Source organism: Vicugna pacos, chromosome 1 (assembly GCF_048564905.1).
Source record: "Vicugna pacos chromosome 1, VicPac4, whole genome shotgun sequence".
Taxonomy (NCBI): Eukaryota; Metazoa; Chordata; class Mammalia; order Artiodactyla; family Camelidae; genus Vicugna; species Vicugna pacos.
The window spans coordinates 13,428,653-13,451,006 of record NC_132987.1 but is presented as its reverse complement, the minus strand read 5'-3'; the positions used below and the strand labels follow the sequence as shown (position 1 = coordinate 13,451,006).

Here is a 22,354-nt window from a genome sequence, read left to right as displayed (position 1 = left end):
ATTTTCATTCTATTTATCCTATAAATATTGCTTTTAAAAATTAGTATACTAGAAGACTGAATTTTTGTATACAGCAGTCAAATTAGATCTCTCTGCCATGATTGTAAATTTAAATGTGAGATAAACTTCTTTGCTTTTTTGTTTTGTAGAATTTACTGATATCAAGATGGATTTTGAAGATTATATATACTAAATGATACAAAAGACAAAATAAGGACACATAAGCAAAAAATAGAGTATACTTTGTGTTTTATTTGCAACATTGTTCACCCTAAGTCCCTTGTGTGACCTTGAACAAGTTATTTAACTTGCCTCAGTTTCCTCTTCTGTAAAATGGAGGGATTAATAGTGTCTTCCTCACAGGGTTGTCGTGGAGATAAATGAGCTAACGATATACGCAAAGTACTTAGAACAGGTCCTGACACATAAGCACCGTAACAGTGTTCCACGCCACCTCCTCCTGTTACTACTGTTTTTTCTTGTTGTTGTAAACTTTTTTCCCCCAGATCATTGATCACTCGGGAGATCCTGCAGAAGGAGTATATAAAATTTATATTTATGTGGAAAAGATTATTAAACAGGTAAATATTCAGTCCCTGTGAGATTTCAACTCAAATGTTTTAAGACTGTTTTCTGTAAAATTGGGTTTTCCAGAGAAGATCCTTTTTTTTTTTTAAACAATACCCAGGGAGTGTGCCATTGTTTCTGGTGGGAGTTGGTCCTGTGGTATTAGCGTGGCGTCACTAGTACCACGTATCTACATCTCTCAACTGTCTCACAAGCGATTTGATGCTTTAATATCTATTAAATGTAAAATGGATTATAAAAATGGTAGATAAAAAGGGAAGTATTTAAGGGAAAATGTTCATCTTGTTCAATAGAGTCTCCTCAGATTCTGTGTGCACCTAGAGTTTTTGTAGATTAGAAAAACCCTTCTTGAATTTTTCTACCACATTACCCCTAACAGCAGAGAGGGATGAAAACACACCCTGAGGTGTCTGAGGTCAGCAGTATATATTCTGCTTGAATTATACCTGTTTTTATTTTTAATGCTAAAAATCACTTAAAATTATGTACCGGCAAAAATGCTAATAATGATAATAAAGAGGAAAAGAATCCCCTGTCTTCAAGTGAAACGGGCACAAGAGGAAGGCATGCCGTGTTTAGCCTGTTTGTCCTTACCTGCTGAGCCTCCCTCGGGTGCTGGGGACCTTTTTTGAAAAGTAAGAGATGAGATTACTTTTTGAAATTAACTTGTGTTACAAGTATGGAGGTTTGTGATCAGAGAAAAAGAGTGAGCCCCCAGACGTAATGATACGACTGCTGGCAACACATTTTGTTTAGTGATCTTTGGTATAAAGATTGAATTGATCCGTTTTGATCTTCTCAACAACCTTGTGAGTTTTAGGACCAAGATAAATGAGGTGAATTGAGCAGAATAAATGGCTGAAAGTGACAATGGACAGATTCACCAATTTTACTGCTTGTGGGACAACATATTTTCAGTGATTAATATAAAGATTAGATATCAGTGGGAATATTTGATATCAAGAAACCCCATCTTAGTAATTAAATTCTTACAAAAATGTAAAGCAACATATTTCCTTGACACTAGCACAGTCTTTAAAATTATTCATCAGCCAGACATAACTGTAGATATTGTGTAACATTTTTTGGAAACCAGATCTCATGGGAGCTAAATTCCCCTCTAACTTTATTTTTAATGAAAGAGAGAAGTCTTTATGTTTACTATTTTAATGTTTCTTTACTTCTCTTCTTCATTTTTAAACTAGCACTTATTTTTATAGTTGGAAATTCATCCTTGGAGGCACTATAATGAGGCTGTAGGTTTGGACTTGCCCTCCAAGTTAGGTGAGGGCCACCTGAGGCCTCTGTACTAACAATACTGCAGCCAAGGGCTTCACATTCTTCATTCGTTTTTGTGTGCTTACTCTTGGTGTTCAGGACATCCTGGGCTTTGAAAACACAGACGTGGACACTAAGGATTTGGGCAGTGAAGATTCTATTCCAGAAGAAGATGATTTTGGTGATGTTCTATGGGACATCCATGATGAACAAGAGCAACTGGAAGCTTTTCAGCAGGCTTCAAACTCAGCCCATGAGTTGGGATTCGAGAAAGTAAGCATTTGGTGTATTGTTCCAACAAAGATCAGTTGCCACTTAAAGGCTGTATCATAATTGTTGTTTCACCTAATCATAGTCAAGGTTAAGGATGGTGTTAGTGTTTGCCCTCATGGCTTAATTATCCATGTTGAGACATGTGCATAGGTTTGTATCATATAAAGATGTGTGAGATTCAGGTATACTTATGAACATCAAACGTGTTTAGTTACAGATTAGGATTTATCAACTACATGTTCATTATGTTACATCTAGTTCACTAGGTCAAGATTGGGATGGCTAGGAAACTTGATAAAAGGAGTAAGACTATCTATTCTTCCACTTCTTGGAGGAGTCAAAATTTCAAACATTCAGAAAACAAAGCACAGTTAATGCAACAGGCAGATCCTTCAGCATCCTTAAATATCTAAGCAAATTAACAAAACTAGAAGTGCACAGAGAATCTATGTCCAAGTTCAAAAAATACTTAATGATAATTAAAAATTAATGTAAGAACTAATCTTTTAAAGACTATTAAAGTAGCTGTCACTAACAGCTGCATTTTTATAGGACTTTTCAAGGACTTTTATAATTTAGACCATCAGGGTTTATGTTCTGGTTCTGCCATTTCCTCACTATGGATTTTGATCAAGTTACTTAGCTCTAAACTTTGACTTTCTTGTCTCTTGTGAAATGGGAATAACTGATAATGCCTACTTCATAGGGTTGTTGGGGCGACTAAGCCAGACCATGTGCATAAAGCACTTGGCACAGTACCTGCCACATGATAAATGGAGACCCTAAGGTTCAGATTATGATTTGCCTAAGAGCATACAGGGTGTAGACTGCAGATGTGAGATTTGAACCTAGGTCTTCTGGCTCCAAATCCTGTGCTTTCTTTCTACTATGACAGAGGGTCTTAACTTGGGAACTAGAGGTCTAAATAGGCTTTACGTGGACCATGAACTGAAGTGTTAAGATTTACAACATCATAAATCAATTATACCCTTTGTTTCTTGCGAAGCCTCGTTGCTCTTAGAATGATTTGAATTCCTGGGGAATATGAAATGACAAACAGAAAAACTGATTGAAAAACTATACTAATTATTTCTAGTAGTGGCTGGAAACTTCTGCTACCGTAAAACTCACACAAACTACTTATTACATGTCATTTAGACCACTGGTCCACTTAATAAACATTTTAACCCCCAAGATAACTTTGGAAACTCCTTTGTAACTACTGAGATATTTTTGGGTTTCTGAGCATGTTCTTTTCAGCCCTGAGCCAGTTTTTTGTGTCTGGGGAAAGCCTAGAAGTCAGAGTTGTTAGAGTCTGCAAAGAACTCATTCAGCTTCAGAAAGATCGCAGGCGACTTGTCCTAACCTGATTCTCTGCAGCAGGTTGGGAGATTCCGAGGCTCCAGATAAGACCTGCTCTTGTTTCTCAGGAATCACTGGAAACTGAGAGGGTCTCCAGGACAGGCTTTCTTCTGACCAGGAGATCTAGGTGGCCTGCAGGCACCCTCAAGGCTTTCTGTGGTACTTAAGTGGTTCAGGAGCTACAGGGTGATACAGTGGCCTCGCTGCAGCATTCTCCAAAACATCTGAATGTTGCAAGACCCCATGGGGCTCCTAAGTGTTGTCCCTCATCCATTAATTTGCAGCATTACTATGATAGAAGACATAGGGGCCCACTCTTAGTTTACTACTTTGGGCATATTTAACCAGCCATAAAAATAAGCAATTATGAGGGTGCTATTGACTGAAAGTAGATTTCATTTTCTGATGCAGCTTATCTCCACTGATTTCAGAGGATCATCAGAAATTGACTCTTATTTCATATTCAAAGAGGCACGTACTTCCTCACAACTTCAATTCATTTTTGTTTCTAGTATTACCAGCGCCTCAATGATCTGGTGGCAGCACCGGCACCAATTCCGCCCCTTCTTGTATCTGGAGGACCAGGCTCTGGAAAGTCCCTTCTTCTGTCAAAGTGGTATGACGCAGTCCAATTAAGTTCTTGTCGTCATCAGTTCAATTACTGAACTCATTCAGTAAAATGCATTACTGCATGTCTGCCTTCCTGCATGGCCTGTACCAAACATCAAAAAAGCAAAAAGGAGTAAAATAATAGATTCATGCCCTGAGATGTGTACAATTTAGATGTTAGAGGGAAGATACAGAATGAGAAAGGAATAGGAAATGTGAGCATTTAGGATTATGTACATAAATGATGTAGTTCAGAGCTAAGGAAGTGGTCAGTTTGACGTGAAATTAGGTGAATTTTCAGGGGCATGTGCCTTTATTTTCAATTATTGGCTTCATCTTTAAAGTCTCACTGGGATTTTAAATATTTGAAATAAGACAAAGACAAACTATTTAGAGTTAAATAAATCATAAAGAATATCAAAATTAAGGATAACCTTTACTGTGAATGCAAACTATTTCTTCAGATTATGGACTAAGATCTGTTTAAGCTAATAAGCTCTTTTTTTTATTTTACTTTCAGATTATTTAAAAACAAGTGTTTAGATGATTTTCTTTCATTCATAATTACTATTTACCTTGAGGAGTTAGCATATGTTATTTCCTTTTTATTACCCTTTTACTCAAAGTTATGTTTGAAAATACTATTTTTGTAATTAACAAACTTCTCTTTTTCCTCTAATAACGTATTTGTAGTTAAAGGTTACTGCTCATTTTACTAATACTTTAACCTCAAATATACACTATTTTGGTTTCCATTACTTAACATCAATCTGTAATTAAAATGAATCTGTAACTTTTCAGTGTTTTATTTAAAAGAATCTAACAGTGGAGTAAAAGTGGAAACTTCCCATATTAATTCAAAATTGACTGACCATGTGATTCCTGACAGGTAGCCTATGATGCTTAATGCATCGTGAGTTCTTTTTTTGTTGACAGTAAAGGAGCTTCATCAGTTTTGTAAAAGGTCTTTTTCTTTCAGGATCCAGTTACAGCAGAAGAATTCTCCTAACACTCTAATCCTTTCTCATTTTGTGGGGAGGCCCATGTCAACCAGCTCAGAGTCTTCCCTGATTATTAAACGACTAACTCTAAAGGTAGAGTGTGCCATCTTTTGGGACTATTAGAATATTTATTTAGCTTCAGAGGTTGTTGGGGCTGAGTACCTGATGATAAACCAGTTTTCGGTATCACCCTTTTGTTTTGGTTTTGCATGAGGTTAAAACTAATACTCAGCGCAGTTGGGTCCTCTTGATGATTTAATTTTGGTTTAAAATGCAGAGATAGAAATATTTCCCACCAGCTGTGATACAGGGTGGCTGCTTTAATTCGCGTGGGTTCTCACCTCGTAGCTGATGCAGCATTCTTGGTCAGTATCTGCTCTGACACTGGATCCTGCTAAGCTTCTGGAAGAATTCCCACGTTGGCTGGAAAAACTCTCGGCTCGTCATCAAGGCAGCATCATCATCGTGATCGATTCTATCGATCAAGTGCAGGTACTGTTTTCGCTTTATAATCTATTGATACGCCCAGAAAGACACAAAAATATCAGGAATGACCATAGCAGGCATTTAAATCACGTTTGTGAGAAGGAAAAAATGCTGGTGTTGTTTCTTTTATTTCTGCTTGATTTCTAGGGAGGAAGCATGGATAAGAAAATGTACTATATTCCAGTAGATGCTAGCATCTCATTGGGAAAGAATGACTGTGTTTTCACAATTAGCAAATTTTGTTCATTTTGACATAAGTTTTAGGGCCTTGACGTTTCCTTCCATGTCTGGTATTAAGGTCAGCGATAGCAGGGTTTTGCCATTTGTTCTTCCAGTAGTCTGAGATAAATCATCCCAAAATAAAGTTTTTATCTTTAATAATAATGAGAAACGTAATGAGAATTTCAGTTTACATGGGGCGCTGTTATTGGGTCGTTTTGAAATATTTTGAATTAATAGATGGAATTTTGTTTTTATATTTTTAAGCAAGTTGAAAAACACATGAAATGGCTGATAGACCCACTGCCGGTGAACGTGAGAGTAGTTGTTTCTGTGAATGTAGAAACCTGCCCTCCAGCGTGGAGGTACGCTGCTGACGTTCGTTCTTTCAGATTACGTGAAATGTTTTAAGTACAGACAAGGAAGAGTTTTGATGTGTGTTTGTAGTTTTCATACTTTTCGTGTAAGTGGCTGTGAAGGTGGGGAGAAGTGGACGAATTCAAGAGGAGGATGCAATCTGTAGGATTTGGTGGGAGGTTAGATCTGGGATGTGAGGGAGGAGAAGGCTAAGGTGGCTCCCAGGTTTCTGGCTTGAGGTGAAATTAATTGTGGTCCCATGGACTGAGATGGGAACCACAAAGAATGGGCAGACTTGTGGAGGAACTGTTATGAGTTTTGGTTTTGAACATGATTGGTTAGAGTTGCCAATTGTAGCTCCAAGTAGTGATGTCTATAGTAGGCAGTTCAATTTATGGGTGAGGAAAATAGAGGGAGGGCCGGGCTAGAACAATGGACCAGATGCCTGTGGTCCTGAAGTGCGCACTCACTTGAGCAGTCCTCAAAATGGGAGGTGGTAGTTGATTCTGTGGGGCAGTGTTTCCTAACCTATTTTTCCATGCCCCACCCGACCCCTTCAGGAGCCTTTTTAATAATTTTCTTCCTAAATACCTCTCTGCCAAAAAAATGTTAATACCACACATATGCTATGTATTGTTAGTTCATGTATATAGACAGATAGGTATGTATATTTGTGCTTTATACATAAAAAGAGTAAGATTTTACTGTTCCCCCCAGCAAATAACTTTCACTACCCCGTTGAGACTATGTGTTACAGGGGGATGACATTCTGATTGGATTACAAGTGTGGGCAAAGACTCTCTGGTGCTATTCCTCATAGGTACTAAAATCTATGTTGCTTTACTGGTGTACAGAACATAGAGCTAGAAGTGTTTTACTGCTTCCCCATCAATGTGTAAGCTGTTTGTTTATTTATCTGTTTATTTATTTTTAAGCTATTTATAAGTGTTGTGATTAATCACTAAAAGCAATGATATACATGTTGGAATAAATGAAATAATACCACTTAATATGATTAACAGAGATTAATTTTGCTTACTTTATAAAGACAGTATAAAAATTAATTCTTGTAATGGACTTTGACTTCTCTTGTGGGTGGATTTACAGCTTGTGTTGTATCATTAGAAGAGAATTTCACTTTTCTTTTCTTTAAATAAAAGGTTGTGGCCTACACTTCATCTTGACCCTTTAAATCCAAAAGATGCAAGATCTATTATAATGGCAGAATGCCACTCTGTAGACATTAAATTGAGTAAAGAACAGGTAAGTATTTTTAATTTTACTGCTATCTTTTACTCTTTATAGCTTTCCTTATAAGACACCTTATATAAGAGTTAAAATTCAATATAGGATCTCTCTATGGTTCTAAGGAGAATTGAAATTTAATAATTGTTAAATACATTCACTCTTAATAACAGATAGAGAAGAAGCAATAAAAAAAGATTTGGACCTAAGGTTTACTTTACTGTATGATGTTAGGCAGTATTTTAGAAGCAGATAAGCATGTGCATGTAGACTGCATCTGTGGCCCCCACCACACGGCAGCGATGTCGCTGGTGAGATGGCAGGAACCACGTTCTTTCTGCAGGGATGTTTGTTGATGGCTCAGTTGTAAAGACCACTTAATTCCAGGGTGGTTTTGTATTTTTGTTTTGTTTCTGGGTAAACTGGTGCAGGAGAAGAAGCTAGAACGACACTGTCGTTCTGCTACAACCTGCAATGCCCTTTATGTCACCCTTTTCGGCAAAATGCTGGCGTGGTAAGTTGTGGTTATTTTACGTGATCTTCAGCATGTTTTGTGTTTGCTGCAGAATGCTTCCCTCACTGTGTGAAACTGAGAACTGATCACTGCGACAGTCTCTTGGGCCACTCAGATTCTGTTTCTTCTAACAGTAATACTAACACCCTTGAGCATGTGACTTATGACTGAAGATTGCTAGCCTGAGAATTACCAGAACTTGTTGGATATATTTGTCTGGCTTTCATCACACTAACCTTTTCCTGACTAAGGGTTACAAAAGAAGGCCATCATCACCCTCAATTTGGGGCCCACCCCTGAGTGCTCATTGTCACTTGCTTGATGGCAAGCTGTGCGAAAGTGAGGCGACAACTGGGGCATAAAAATGTTACTCAGGTGTCCTTGAAAATCAGTAGGTGGGTACGTAGGCAGGAATTTTTAATTGTGTCTGTTTTCATATCCTAATAAACCTTTTCGTCTTAAAACAGAGTCTTGTGCTTTAGATACCCATTAGTAATTCGCCTGTAGATGAACAGGGGAGAGTCTTACTGCTTCTGCTTCTTCAGGACAGCCTCACCCTACTTTGTTTGTAACCAGAAAGCAAAATGATTAGTGTCTGTTTTGGTGTTCATCACAATAGGTGGTAATCCTAGCACAGCTCATATTGTGGGCCCTGAATTTAGTGCTCTTGTCTCTTAATTCCACATTCTCATCTTAAACACCAAATTTGAAATGAAAACAATCTTCTAAAACTGAATTGCCCGTAAAATGTCCACTGCCCCCTCCCCCTGTTCCCAGAGTTGTGGCAGTGAATGTGGCTGCTGTGAACGTCAGTGGCTTACATAAGTACAATTCAAGAATGTGAGTCATTTTCCATACATTTCATAATATTTATTGAAATTATCTATGTTAAGAAGGACTATGGACCATTTTTGGTCTGTTTTTCCCTCTTCTTTATATATCTTTATATTTTAAAAAGAAACTACTGGTAAATGTTGTGTAATATTTTAAAACAAACCCCATTTACTGATTCTCTTTAGCCTGATATTTCCCAAATTCTGGTTCTGTTTGTTTAAATTTAATTTGCATGGCTAATTAACTAATAATACTTATTTATAATTGTTCTCCTGCTTCCTGTATGTAGGTGACATGTCTCTAGATGATAAGAACCATGTCTTCCTCATTTTTATTTTCCATAATGTGTAGTAATTCCTTACCATATAGTAAGTCCCAGCATATGTTTATTAAATTGAATTAAATGGTATAGTAGACTAACCCTGATAACTCTAGCAGCCTCATAAGACTAACGTTTCCCTGTGTCATGTTTTATTGAATTCCTGTTATTATCAATTGAACAGTACCAAAAATAGAGATAAAATAGCATTGTTTTTATTTACCCCAAATTTTTCACAGATGTTGGCAGACTAAGAAATTAAATCTGTTCTCAATTCCAACAGTGCTGGGAGAGCAGGCAATTTAGATAAAATCCTTCTTCAGTGTTTCCAGTGTCAAGACACTGTTTCATTATATAGACTTGTTCTGCAATCTATCCAGGAGTCCATGGCAAATGACATGGATAAAGAACTAATGAAACAGGTGAAGTATAAAAGGGAGATTATTTTGCTTTGTTTGTATTTGTGTGTGAATTGAAGTAAATAGCAAATCTTGGAAGCGCATACAGGAATGCCTGCAGCCATAGCGTGCTTGTGGCCAGAAGTGATACCTCAGGAAACATGTATTTTCCTGATTACCGTGGAGAGTTTTCATATTTTCATGTTTATTGGCTATTCTTGTTTCCTCTCATGTGAATTGCTGGTTCAAGTCCTTTACCCATTTTTTAACTGAATTGACTTTTTCTTACGGATCTGTAGGAGTTCTTCAGTTTTCTGCATATTGAGTACAAATCCTTTGTTACAGAGTTTGCAAATCAATATCTTTCTCCTGTTCTTGTCTTTTAACTTCATGGTGTCATTATACAAAGTTTTATTTTAATGAAGTCACATTTATCAACTGTTTCTTTTGTGGTTAATGCCTGTTGTATCTTATTTTTAAAATCCTTAGCTATCAAAAAATGTTCTCATATTTTTTTCCCTTCAAAATTTAGTTTTGTTCTTCATATGTAAGTCCTTAACACATAATTTTCTGATTTTCAGTTTCCTATTCATTTTTGGCACTTGCAGTATTTCCCTTTCTTTTCCACAGGCTCAACTGTACTTTTAGAAATGTTTTGTTACATGTTGTCAGATAGTAACAGGCATTTGTAGTAGGAGGGCTGTTTCCTTCCACCATCTTCCCAGAATTGGAACTCTGTCATTAATTTCAGTAATACATTTCCTGCAGTTTTAATTTTCACTAAACTTTTTCTGTCTGTGTGTTATCTTTGGTAAGCTAGATTTTCTGTATATACTCTCTTATTCTTGATTAGTGCCTTTTGGAAAGTATGTTTTATTTTAAGAAATCTGTTTCTTGGTTTATTAAATCATTTGAATGATAAATTTGAATAAGAAGTTGATAAGCTTGAAAGAATTATGGAAATTTTAATGACTGTTAGTAACTTAAAGAGGTGCTTTATGATCATTATTAATTCGTCTATCTACCTAGATTCTCTGCCTCGTAAATGTTAGTCACAATGGTGTGAGTGAGTCAGAATTGATGGAACTGTATCCTGAGATGTCCTGGGCTGTCTTGACCTCCCTTATTCACAGTTTGCACAAAATGTGTTTGTTGACTTACAGTTGTGGTTTGCTCAAGTTTCAACATCTACAGGTAAATTTTATTTTAATAAGGTGTTTTCATTTATGAACGTCCACATATTATATGTGTATTATGCTCTGTCATACCACATCATTTTAAGTGTTTAAATCACAAGACAAAATTGAAATCTCAAACTTGGCATTACAAAAATTTTTTGCAGTGATTTTAGGTTAGATATAAAATTTGGCTATAACTTTTGTGAAGTTAAGTACCTTTATGAAGTGGCTATTACTTTAAAAGTTAGTTTCTTTCTGAACGAGAAGATATACTCTTTTCAATTTTATTTTTGCATTGAATTGTTGGATATTATATATATTTTAAGAGCCTGGGCTCTGGAAGTCACTCTGCCTTAGTTCACAACCCAGCTCTTCACAGGTTAATGTAACCTTGAGCAAGTTCTCTAGGCCTTGGGCCGATGTTTCCTGCTTACCTCAGGGGTTGTGAAGACAACTGATTGAGGTGGTAGGTAATTATTTGATCTGGTGAGGTCCTACACATGATGTCTAACACACAGTAAAGAACAACTAATATATGATAATCATAAATAAAATATGATTCTTGTCATCTGCAATGCCGTGGTTGATTCATATACGTAAACAGGCTTAAATGATGTCTTCCATTTGAGTATGCTGTGTTACATATGTAAGTGTGAAATGTTCGCAGTTTCACAGGCTTATCTTTCTCCTTTATTGTGTATCGCTTAAATATAATTTACTCTTCAGTACTTTTTCAGTCCACAGTTCAGATTTTTAATGTATTCACTAAAAGTTCAAATTGAATTGTTATAAGTTCTTACAGGAACTCTGCTGTCAGTTTACCACATAAATATATACTGAATTTTAAAATATTCTAATGCCATTTCTATTATGTAACTCTAAAATTGAAATAATTGTAAATTTCTTTATACAAATTCATTGTTAGATGACTTACAGAAAATAGACTGATGTTCTTTCTTCTTCTCTGTAGGCTTGGGAAACAGTGAGACTAGAGTACATGGAAGGTCCTACCAACATTTCTTCATATAGGCAAAATCTCATCAACTATTTCACCATGCAGCTAAGGTGTTACAAGTGTTCATGCTGTTCTTCTGTAACTTCTGAAACACACTCTACCTCTGTGTCCTTATTTTTCTTTCTTAGCTTATAACTTAATGTATAAAAATGTAATTATTATAAAAAGATTAAATCCTCTCCCTATTCTGTTAATGTCAAAAGAACAAAAGATGCTGAAGATTTAAACTTAAGTGAAATCAGTGCAAGATCATTTTATTATTTTTATTTTCTTCCAGTTATATGGTTTAAATGGTTTAAAAATATGTATCTGTTTATATCTGTGTGTGTATATTTGGGTCCATTAATAGTTCAATTTTATGAAAATGCCTTTAGAGTTTGGTCAATGGTCCTAATATTACTTTATTTTCATAGATTGGTAACATTTCTGATTTTTGACCTGATTTTCCCAGTATTAGATTATACTCGGAGTCAGAGATATATCTCAAACATATCTTTCCGCCTTCAACATTTGTCTGCAGCCTCTGAAGCGATCTCATTGTAGGTGAGTATTACTGAACATTGCCCCTTGTCTCCTAACAGTCAGGACCGAGTGACTTGGAGAAGTGCGGACGAACTCCCATGGCTTTTCCAGCAGCAGGGGAGCAAACAGAAGCTGCACGACTGCCTTCTCAATCTCTTTGTGTCCCAAAACCTCTATAAAAGGTAAGAAACTTATTTGTAGAACACTTTTCCCTAGAAAAACAGATTTAAACAGCTGTCCAGTATAACAAAGAAAAATAACATTTTTCATTTAAAAATTAGCCCAGTTACCCGAGCTATGAAACAGTGTGGGAGACATTTTAGGACAATTTGCAAATTGCTATGAGATCTCCTTTTCACAAGAAGTACACAAAAAAGATAGAGTATTGCTATTTTCATAAAATCAGAGCTGGAATGCTCTGGAGATAGCTTGATATCTTAATCTTTCACTAAAGCAGGTTTAAATCCAAACCACCCAGGGAAGCAGTTCATGATGTCTGCCTCTCGGGGCCTTCAAGTGTTTCAGAGTAAAGTCTTCAAACCAGACTCTGGGCTCTACATAGAATCTGACTGGTGCTGAATTTAAAGAAGGGATTATTAGCCTTTTTCACAAATGTATTTTTATCTCTTCTGGTATACTTGAATTTGTCAGTAGCAGAACCACCTTTTTATTGGCCAAGCTTCTGACCTCTAAGCCCCCTGAGGAGGTTTTTCTGTCTCACCTGGAAATTTAGACACGTCTCATAACAGCTGCCTAATTTGTTTTGCTCTATAGTGAACTCTTTCAAATTTCATTGTTGTATCTCATAAATTATTTTTGATCTCCATCCCAATTTTTCATGATCCCTTTGAAATCAGATTCATTCTTTAGTGTACCAGGTCTCGTATCCTGCTTAATATCATCTACAGATAAGTTTACCTTTATCATTCAATTCCTTGATGAAAAATACAAAGCAGATATTCTGGCAATTTGCCTGTGTTTCATTAGTTTCTTCTGTTCTGATTTCCAACATTTAAAATAATTTTGGGGTGAACTCAGCAGCTGACTGCATACATATCATGAAATGTCTAAAAAGGATTCTGACAGATTTCTGTCGGTAAGTAACCATGATGATATTAATGCTAACAGCCAACAGTGTGGAGCACTTAATCTGTGCCATCATCTCCTTACAGTAACACCTGAGGCAGGTGATGTTGGTGCCCCCCATCTGCAGGTGAGGATGGTGAGGTGTAAGGGGTCAGACAGCCTGCTCACGATCTCATAGCTAGGAAGCTGCGGACTCACGGCAGTCACAGTCTGCACACTTTCCTCGCTACCCTGGATCTACCTACTAACAAACTATCAATAGCTTGATGTGAATCCTGACATTTTCACTCAGTAGTGGGCTTTAAAGTTTCTCATTGAATTCCTGTTATTTGTTGAAACAGAGGACACTTTGCTGAGTTGCTGAGTTACTGGCAGTTTGTTGGCAAAGACAAAAGCGCGATGGCAGCAGAATACTTTGATTCACTGAAGCAATATGAGAAAAACTGTGAAGGCGAGGAAAGTATGATTTGCTTAGCTGATCTTTACGAAACCCTGGGGCGATTTCTCAAGGACCTAGGCCTTCTCAGCCAGGTAACTTCTCAGCAGGATGGCAGAGACAGCCTGCTGGTTTTCACGTTCACTCCTCTCCCCTTCCTAGGATTAACGCAGCTTTCATTTGTTGTGCTAATCCGGTGGCAGCTCTCGCAGCGTTTCACTCATTTCAGTTGACCTTTGACCTTTTCTTCCCCCCAGGCTGTCGTGCCTTTGCAGAGGTCTCTAGAGATTCGAGAAACTGCTTTAGATCCGGATCACCCACGAGTAGCGCACGCCCTCCACCAGCTAGCCAGCGTGTACGTGCAGGGGAAGAAGTTCGGCAACGCGGAACAGCTATATAAGCAGGCACTGGAGATCTCAGAGAACGCCTATGGTGCGGACCATCCGCATGTTGCGCGCGAACTTGAGGCACTTGCGACTTTGTACCAGAAGCAAAATAAGTAAGATGTAGATGAGTGATTCTCTGTAGTTTTATGACAGGGAGTTACAGTTCCTGACGTACTCCTGTGCGAGGCTTTGTTTTGTGGCTGCCTACTTTTCCTTACCTTATATTTTCCTTATTGTATATTCTTTTGAATCCACCATGTTCAAATGTTATTCTTGATCTGGGTCTTCATGGGGTAAAAGAAAATTAGAATTACAAGATTCGTCCCTATATCAAGATGTGCAGAGGACAGAGCATGGACTTTGGAGTCACATAGCTGGGTTTGAAACCAGGCTTCTTCACTGAGCAGCTTTGTAACATTGAGTGTGTTACTAGCGCAGGGGCAGCAGACCATGCCCACATGTCAAGTCCAGAAGGCCCCCTGTTTTGCACGAAGGGTTGTAGAGAAACACAGCCACATTTTTCCATTTCACATATCGTCTCTGGTTGCTTCCTGGCTTCAACAGTAGTTTTGTAATTGCATGTGGCCCACAAAGCCTAAATTAGATTTACTGTCTAGCCCTTTACAGAAGAACTTTGTCGGTCCCTAGTATGTTAACCCACTGAATGGTGTATCTTCTCTATCCGAAATCATTTCTTTTGTCCCATCATAAGTGATGCATATTAGAATTTTTCTTTTAGCTTTTGGAGTATTGCTTCGTGTAGATTTTTTATGAATTTCTATTTGACCAAAAATTAGCCTGTGTGGAAGCTTATGTAACAAACCAAAGTTTGAGATTTTCATTTAGTTAGGTTGCCCTTTAGAGATTCAAACAAAATGAGTGTAATCAGTTAAAAACAGTTAAATGTGAGCTACTTGGAGGACTAGATTTGTTGCTTTGTTTGTTACATTCTGTTTTATGAAAGTTTTTGTTAAAAATTGTTAATTCTATATGACTATGACTTCTCAAAATAATGCTGTGTTTAGTAGCCACAACAGGCTTTACACTGGTGCTTTGATTTCTCTGAAGTATACTTTGGATGCCTGTTTCTTTCATTTGACTTAGTTTGTTTTTTTTTTTTTTAAGATACGAACAAGCTGAACATTTTAGGAAAAAATCTTTTAAAATTCGTCAGAAAGCTACAAGGAGAAAAGGCAACTTGGTAATGAGAGATTTCTTTTGTATCATGTTTGAACCAAAAAGGAAAAGAACATCTCTGAGTATCATAATATAGGTGCACAGACCTCACTTCACATATTTAAGAACTTCAGATTTTAAAGTGGCTTCTAGGGAAGTAAAGTTTTCTTATTTATTTATAATACATGTTTAAATATCAGTGTCACTGAGAAGTACAAATTAGTAGACTTTTAAATAGTGGAACTATATATTGTAATCATTTTGCAATATATATATGTATGTATATATCTGTCAAATTATCACATTGTACACCTTAAACTCACATGATGTTTTATGTCAATTATCTCAATAAAGCTGGGGAAGTTTTTTTTTAATTTTTAAAAAGTGGAACTATAAAGATTTTTGAAAGATGGACTATAAAGCTGCTTTAATTCTTTTTTTTAAAGAGTTGAGAAAGAGAATAAAAGACATTTAGTAAACCTTTTATGTTAGATTCAATGCAAAGAAATTTTTACCCTTAAGCACAAAAAAAAATTCATTTCTCATTTAGATAAAATCTAAATATAGCATATTTTAACTTAAAATGCAATGCGCAATTTTTTATTGAAATATATTTGACATATAACATTGTGTAAATTTAAGATATACAACATGTTTATTTGATGTATTTCTATATTGTAGTATGATTATTACCACAGCATTGGCTAACACCTCTGTCGGGTCACATAATTATCACTTCTTTTTTGTGGTGGGAATAATTCAGATCTAGTCTCTTACCAAGACTGATGATCCTAGTACAGTATTATTGTCTATATTTACTACGCTGTACATTCCATCTTCAGGGCTTATTTTTCTACAAGTTGCAAGTGCTACGTGCAGTTTTAAGTACTCGATATTTAAATGTTTGCTAATGGGGTTAATAAGTATATGCAAGTTAATTCTGTTTCCTGATCTTTTTCAAGCACTTTGGGATTCAGTTTATTTTGCTAAAAGATCTTATAATCATTTTCACATAATAGTTTTGAATGAATTTGAGAATGAGCTGCTACATGGAAGTGTATGTATTTTCTATAACCGTTAGACTAAATCGGTGTGATAGTTAAAGTAATTATAATCTACTTCAAAGGGAACAAAAGGAGGAAGGATTTTTTTTAGAACCCTAATATTGCTTCAGAATCAGAGATTACAGTTACTTAGTGATCGTTGTGAATTTCTTGCGTTTGCTGCAGTATGGATTTGCCCTTTTACGTAGACGGGCCTTACAGTTAGAAGAGCTCACGCTGGGTAAGGACACACCTGACAACGCCCGGACCCTCAATGAACTGGGTGTGCTCTACTATCTTCAGAACAACCTGGAGTGAGTACCGTGGTGTTAATAATGAAAACAGGTATCCGTTTTTGTCTCTTAGAGGCAAAGCTGTTTTACATTTCTGTCAAATCAAGCTAGAAAAATTGATAGAAACCATGCCAGAATTCATGTGTGATTGTTACGAACATGGCCACAAGACAGTGACATTTTCTCTACTGTTTCCTTTCACGTTTTCCTTAGTAACTAAAACGTTATCCAGTAGCTTTTCTCAGATATTTTATATGTTTATGAAAAGTGAGTTTGTGTAGATGTTGTACATGAGGCCTCACCAAAGAACAAACTTGGGACAAAGGGAGAATAAAGAAAAGAGTGTAGGTGACTGTTAGTTTTTGTCTTCAGTTTATTTGGGCAAAAGACTCAAAAAGGCGTTAATGTTTATACTTTTTGCGAAAGAAGTGTTTCTGGACTTCTTTGTATGTCAGAAAAATTTAACAGATTTGACACTTTGGGTATCAGAAAAATACAACAAATATTTAGACCACTTCACAAAAGTTTCTTTCATTAAAAATTATTTAGTACTAACTACAAAGGGAGAAGGAATGAATGCCAAAATCTTTTGAGTCAGGCATAGTAATTTTTAAGATATAAAAAGTTTGTTCTGGAAACTATTCATGGGTTTCCCTTTTAGGAGAAGTGAAGTGGAGAATTGAGACAACCATCCAGGTACTTTAGGCCCTCACACTATCAGGAAAGCATTTTCAATTTTTGGAAAAGGGCAGGAAGAGATGAGGGGGAGAGAGAATTTTGAGCCGAATCCTTCATTTTAACTGTCTTAGATATAAGAATAAAAGTGCTTTAGTTCTCCACCTAACTAGGTCTGACTTCTAGAGAATAAATCATTTAAACCATTTGGGGCTTTTGTTCATAGAACAGCTGACCAGTTTCTGAAGCGCTCCTTGGAGATGAGGGAGCGAGTCCTAGGGCCAGATCACCCTGACTGTGCCCAGTCTTTGAATAATCTCGCGGCTCTATGCAATGAAAAGAAACAGTATGATAAAGCAGAAGAACTTTATGAAAGAGCCTTAGACATTCGGAGACGAGCACTAGCCCCTGATCACCCTTCTCTGGCTTACACAGTGAAGCATCTTGCAATCTTGTATAAGAAAATGGTAAGTAATCCTTGGCATACCTACGTGTGTTTTATAACATACCAATTAAGCCATAACTGCTATCAGCAAAATAATTTGTCTTCTGATGGATAGATTATTTTCTATGAGCTTTTAAATCATAATGATTTAATTTTTTAACAAATAGCTGAGTAGAACATTGAAAAATATCATTTCAGATGTAACTAAATTAAGGTACTGGTTACTTTTTTAAAAATATAGTCCAAATATAAATGCATTCATCAGCATTCGAATTAGAACTTATTTTTCTTTTACATTTGATAAGTTCTAAAATTCAGCCAGTATTACATTTGATGTTAAGCTACCATAAACATAATGAATCACACAATTGTCAGGGCTGAAGGAGGAGTCTTGGTAACTGATTAAATGAACATTTCGATTTCACCCTTTTTCTTTGCCTACAATTAAATGTAACCATTTTTTACCATAGGATTCTAGCTTGAGTGACATTTGAAGTTTTTATAGCTGTTCTCAAAAAAAAAAAAAAATGCCAGAGAAGTATGCTTTCATTTAGCACAATTACAGAGTCGTGTCGACTGTCTTCAGACTTTGTGGGATCCTTGCTGGTCCTCCTGGCACTGAAGTTCATGTTTTAGTATGAAGGAACCATTGTTGCTATTTTTGCCTAACTTTCAAGTGAAAAAGAAATCCTAGAAAAATTTGGAAGGGATTTGGTGGGGAAGGAGCTTTTATTTTGATGCTATCACTACGTTATATATAGTAGCAAACACACTGTAACTGGCATGTTTTCACTTCACCGGAAATAGTAAGTAATAAGGGGTCATCCTGAAGGGCTTTCTGAATTATCCAAGAAAATATTTTTATATTTAATGTAGCTTTACTTACTCTATTAGATTTCAGTCATCTAGAAACTTAACCATTAAACTGGGAGGAAATGCTTCTGAATTTTTTTCCTCAAAATGACTTTTTAATACAAAATTGTATTTGTGGAACAAGCTCTAATCAGGAAGTATTTATTGCTTTAATATTTTTGTTAGATTTCACTGCTGTTTTTTAGGGGAAACTTGACAAAGCTGTACCTCTGTATGAGCTGGCTGTTGAAATTCGGCAGAAGTCCTTTGGTCCAAAGCACCCTAGTGTAGCTACTGCCTTGGTGAACTTAGCTGTTCTTTATAGCCAGATGGTAAGTTCCCACACTTTAACGCTTTGTACGTGAGTGGCTTGAAGGTATGAAACATAGATAAATATGTATTAGACATGGCACTGTAAAAATAAAGTAAAATTGAGATTATCTACTAATACTTCCTTTAGTACTTGAGAAATTATTGAAGTTACATTTGTAAGACAGTCCCTTTCCTCTTAGTGTAAAACAGTGAGAGTTTAGTTCATTGCATAGGCTTCGTTTTTTTAAATCTAGAGACTCCCTACATCTCTGTCTCTAACATTGTCCTTAAGCTGTGGCATTTGCCTGTGACCGGTGAGAAACAGGTATATCCTCTCTTGGCAAGAAAGAAACAGGTTTGTGCTTATATAATTGGATTAATTTCAGTGGTTACCACGCCCGGTCTAAAACTTTGGTTTCTGACTTTGTTATATTGCTTCTCCCATTATGATTATTCATAAGTTAATCTGTTTATCCACATCTTGTAGGCAGATACTAACTCTTTTAAAGTGCTTACCCAAGTAGATCAGCTTAGTCTAGAATACAATAGTAGTCGTTTGACACCCAGTGTGTTTAAGTGAGCATTGTTTCTTTTTTTTTTTTAATGAGAAAAAACACATTGAAGCCTTGCCGTTGTATGAAAGAGCATTAAAGATTTATGAAGACAGCCTGGGTCGGATGCATCCTCGAGTTGGAGAAACATTAAAAAACTTAGCTGTGCTTAGGTAAGAATTTTTCACTTTCCTCATATAGCCAAAATGCCTTGTAGAACACCTTTGACTCATTGTAGAACACAAAAAATATATATTGCTGATATATATTTTTTCTTGGAGTGGGCAAGATTGCTTTTGGTTGATCCACTTCAAGAGATCCTCAAGTACTATCCAGAAGGGAAGTGAAGGTGGCACAGTCTATTTTGTAGAGGAGCGTATCAGGTCAAACAGAGGATGGTTTCCGTTTGCAGCTAACTGGCTCTGGGAATAATCTGGGCAATTTGCTGTCCTCAGAGTTGATTTACCGTTTACATGTTGACCTCTGTGTTATGTTTATCTCAGGATGGTAACTTTCCTTAGCAGTTTCACTGCACCCGTTACAGCATGGTCTTAAGGAAGGAGATCATTTAGTGTCTCATGCCCCTCAGCAGCACAGGCAGAAAGGAAAAGAGTTTAGGTATTCGGTTTTACTGGTCTGCCCAAATGAATGCACCAGAAAAAATGAGCAATTATTCACATCGTGTTTTTTTGTAAGGTCATTTAGAATTAAAATGTTACATTCTCATTTTGAGAATTTTTTTCTCAAAGCTATGAAGAAGGGGATTTTGAAAAAGCTGCCGAACTATACAAAAGGGCGATGGAAATAAAAGAAGCAGAAACATCGCTTTTGGGTGGAAAAGCTCCTTCCCGACACTCATCAAGTGGAGACACATTTAGCTTAAAAACAACTCATTCTCCTAATGTTTTCCTTCATCAAGGACAAAGGTAATAGCAGCAGTTACAATTCACTGCAGATGTACATTAGGATGAAATCATTAAGAAACATTCGGAGCATTACTTTAAAATTCATGAAAACTGTTTTTAAGAAAATCTATTTTTACTTTGTATGATTTAACTGTTATTTGTATGAAATTGTACTGGACTCCACTGAAGTTTGAGTCATGACTGTGTCAGGTTTTAGCTGTTTAAAAGAATTACCCTTCCTATTGTGTGGGATCCCAGGATGGAGACACGTCAGAATGCTCACATGTCTGGCTTGAGGAGTTGATCATGAAGAGCAGACTGGTCTCTGTTCTACAAGAGCTGGCAAAGCCGCTAAGACAGGGAGTTCGAGAACTCTGGTTCTTCTCATCTCTCAAAAGCTACTTTAGCCTCAGCATTCCTCGTCTTGCTTTTCTGCAGCAGTCTGACCCAGTTTTCTACCTCAAAAAAAAGTTTCAAGGAATAAAAGGGATGTTTACGAAAAGTATGAATTGTCTTCTGTAAAATGAACTAGTAACAGGAGTCTCTGACTGCTGCTTTTTTTTTTTTTTTCCTACTTTTCCCTTGAGCAGTTTGGGCCAAGCCCTCTGCCTTCCGTGCTCTCTACATTGTATGTTGTTTTACTGTGTAGAATGTACCTGCGTAACTTGGTCATTAATGCAGTAACAGATGAGCTCTTTGGCATTCTTTGACCTTTCCCAAAATACGGACAGGACCTTCTTTCTTAAGTGGCCTCAATCTGTCTCAAATATTTATATCTCAAACTTAAATTAGTTGGCCATTTTATACTGAAAGTTAAATATTTTTATAGATCTTATAAATTGCCATCTTAAGATATTGTTTTATACCATTTATGTATTTGTATATAATAAAATCTTCAATTTTAATACTTGTAAGATTCCAACATGTATTCATTGTAAAGGTGAAAGATGTAACAACCATACTTGCTGTTTTAAAATAAAAGTGCAATTTCAAATTCTCTTTCCCACCTTCTTTCAAACCCTCTTCCTACAGAAGAGGGTTATATTTACATAATTAAGAAAAGTGTTGAACATTACAAAGAAGACTTGAATGTTGTCAGTACTTGCCGAGTAGTTTACGCAACTTGAGCTTCAGTGACTCTACAGGATTTTGGTTAATGTTACTCAAGGTGGTCAGTGAACCAGGATCATCGGCACCACCTGGGAGCTTATTAAAAATTCATACTCTCGAGCCTCTCCCCAGACCTGCTGGATCAGAATCTGCAGTCTAGCTCCATCCCCAGGTGATTCATAATGCATGTAAGTTTGAGAAGCTAATTCTAAGGCACTAGAGTGGTGACTTAAAAGGAATGAGGTAGGATCTTACAAAATGAGCATCATTCTTCCCCTTTTTGGGAGAAGTTCAAAAGGGAAAAAAAAATAATATAACCACATAAATCTTTCTGGGTTTGCCAGCTGTGAGACACAAAGTAATTACATTCACAGATACACCAGACATTGATTTTAGAATTAATCTTTCAGTTTAAAATTTGATGATTTAGTGGTTTAAGTAATTTAATACATTATAAGTAATATATTAAGTTTAAATGCCTTAAACTTCTTTAGGAAATAATCTAAGATTAATATTCTAGAAGAACCCTAAAAAAGAAAAAACTAGCAAAAGGGTAATGTGCATTTTTTTTCTTTGTTCCTACACAATTTGGACTTGAAAAACATACCAAAAGTGCAAACTTATATTATTCAAAGTGACTTTATGGTAAATTATTAATTACAGTTGAGGGATGCTGACTATTTCAAGAGATTTATGTTTAAATATAATTTTTAAGACTATATTTTGATGTTACTAATTATGTTACCAACTCAAATGTCCTCATGTAGAATGCCTACTTAAAAAGATAAAAGTAGTTGAGGCAGACATTTCTTTGTATTTGAGGTTCTCAAATAGGAATACCATGTTCACATTAATATGTACCTTTCACAGTGAAAAAGGTGGCTTT

General features: G+C 36.3%; 1 protein-coding gene across 3 annotated transcripts in view; it reads left to right on the top strand.

Annotated features, from left to right (window-relative positions):
* The window catches only part of NPHP3 (nephrocystin 3), a 32,613-nt gene extending 11,261 nt beyond the window's left edge, over positions 1-21,352 (top strand). Inside the window, exons 8-27 of one of the 3 annotated variants that reach the window (XM_072952831.1) lie at positions 507-581; positions 1,966-2,139; positions 4,014-4,117; positions 5,090-5,204; positions 5,460-5,603; positions 6,084-6,181; positions 7,334-7,436; positions 7,850-7,932; positions 9,369-9,507; positions 10,513-10,677; positions 11,632-11,726; positions 12,258-12,380; positions 13,626-13,815; positions 13,978-14,219; positions 15,232-15,307; positions 16,512-16,639; positions 17,520-17,760; positions 18,797-18,922; positions 19,511-19,626; positions 20,203-21,352. In XM_072952831.1, coding sequence (XP_072808932.1) covers positions 507-581; positions 1,966-2,139; positions 4,014-4,117; positions 5,090-5,204; positions 5,460-5,603; positions 6,084-6,181; positions 7,334-7,436; positions 7,850-7,932; positions 9,369-9,507; positions 10,513-10,677; positions 11,632-11,726; positions 12,258-12,380; positions 13,626-13,815; positions 13,978-14,219; positions 15,232-15,307; positions 16,512-16,639; positions 17,520-17,760; positions 18,797-18,922; positions 19,511-19,626; positions 20,203-20,383 — 2,718 coding nt within the window. In that variant the 3' untranslated portion in view covers positions 20,384-21,352. Of the gene's footprint in view, positions 1-506; positions 582-1,965; positions 2,140-4,013; positions 4,118-5,089; positions 5,205-5,459; positions 5,604-6,083; positions 6,182-7,333; positions 7,437-7,849; positions 7,933-9,368; positions 9,508-10,512; positions 10,678-11,631; positions 11,727-12,257; positions 12,381-13,625; positions 13,816-13,977; positions 14,220-15,231; positions 15,308-16,511; positions 16,640-17,519; positions 17,761-18,776; positions 18,923-19,510; positions 19,627-20,202 lie in introns of those variants that run through there. The other 2 variants (XM_072952886.1, XM_072952929.1) reach the window with 2 other exon arrangements.
* Positions 21,353-22,354: the final 1,002 nt, after the last annotated feature.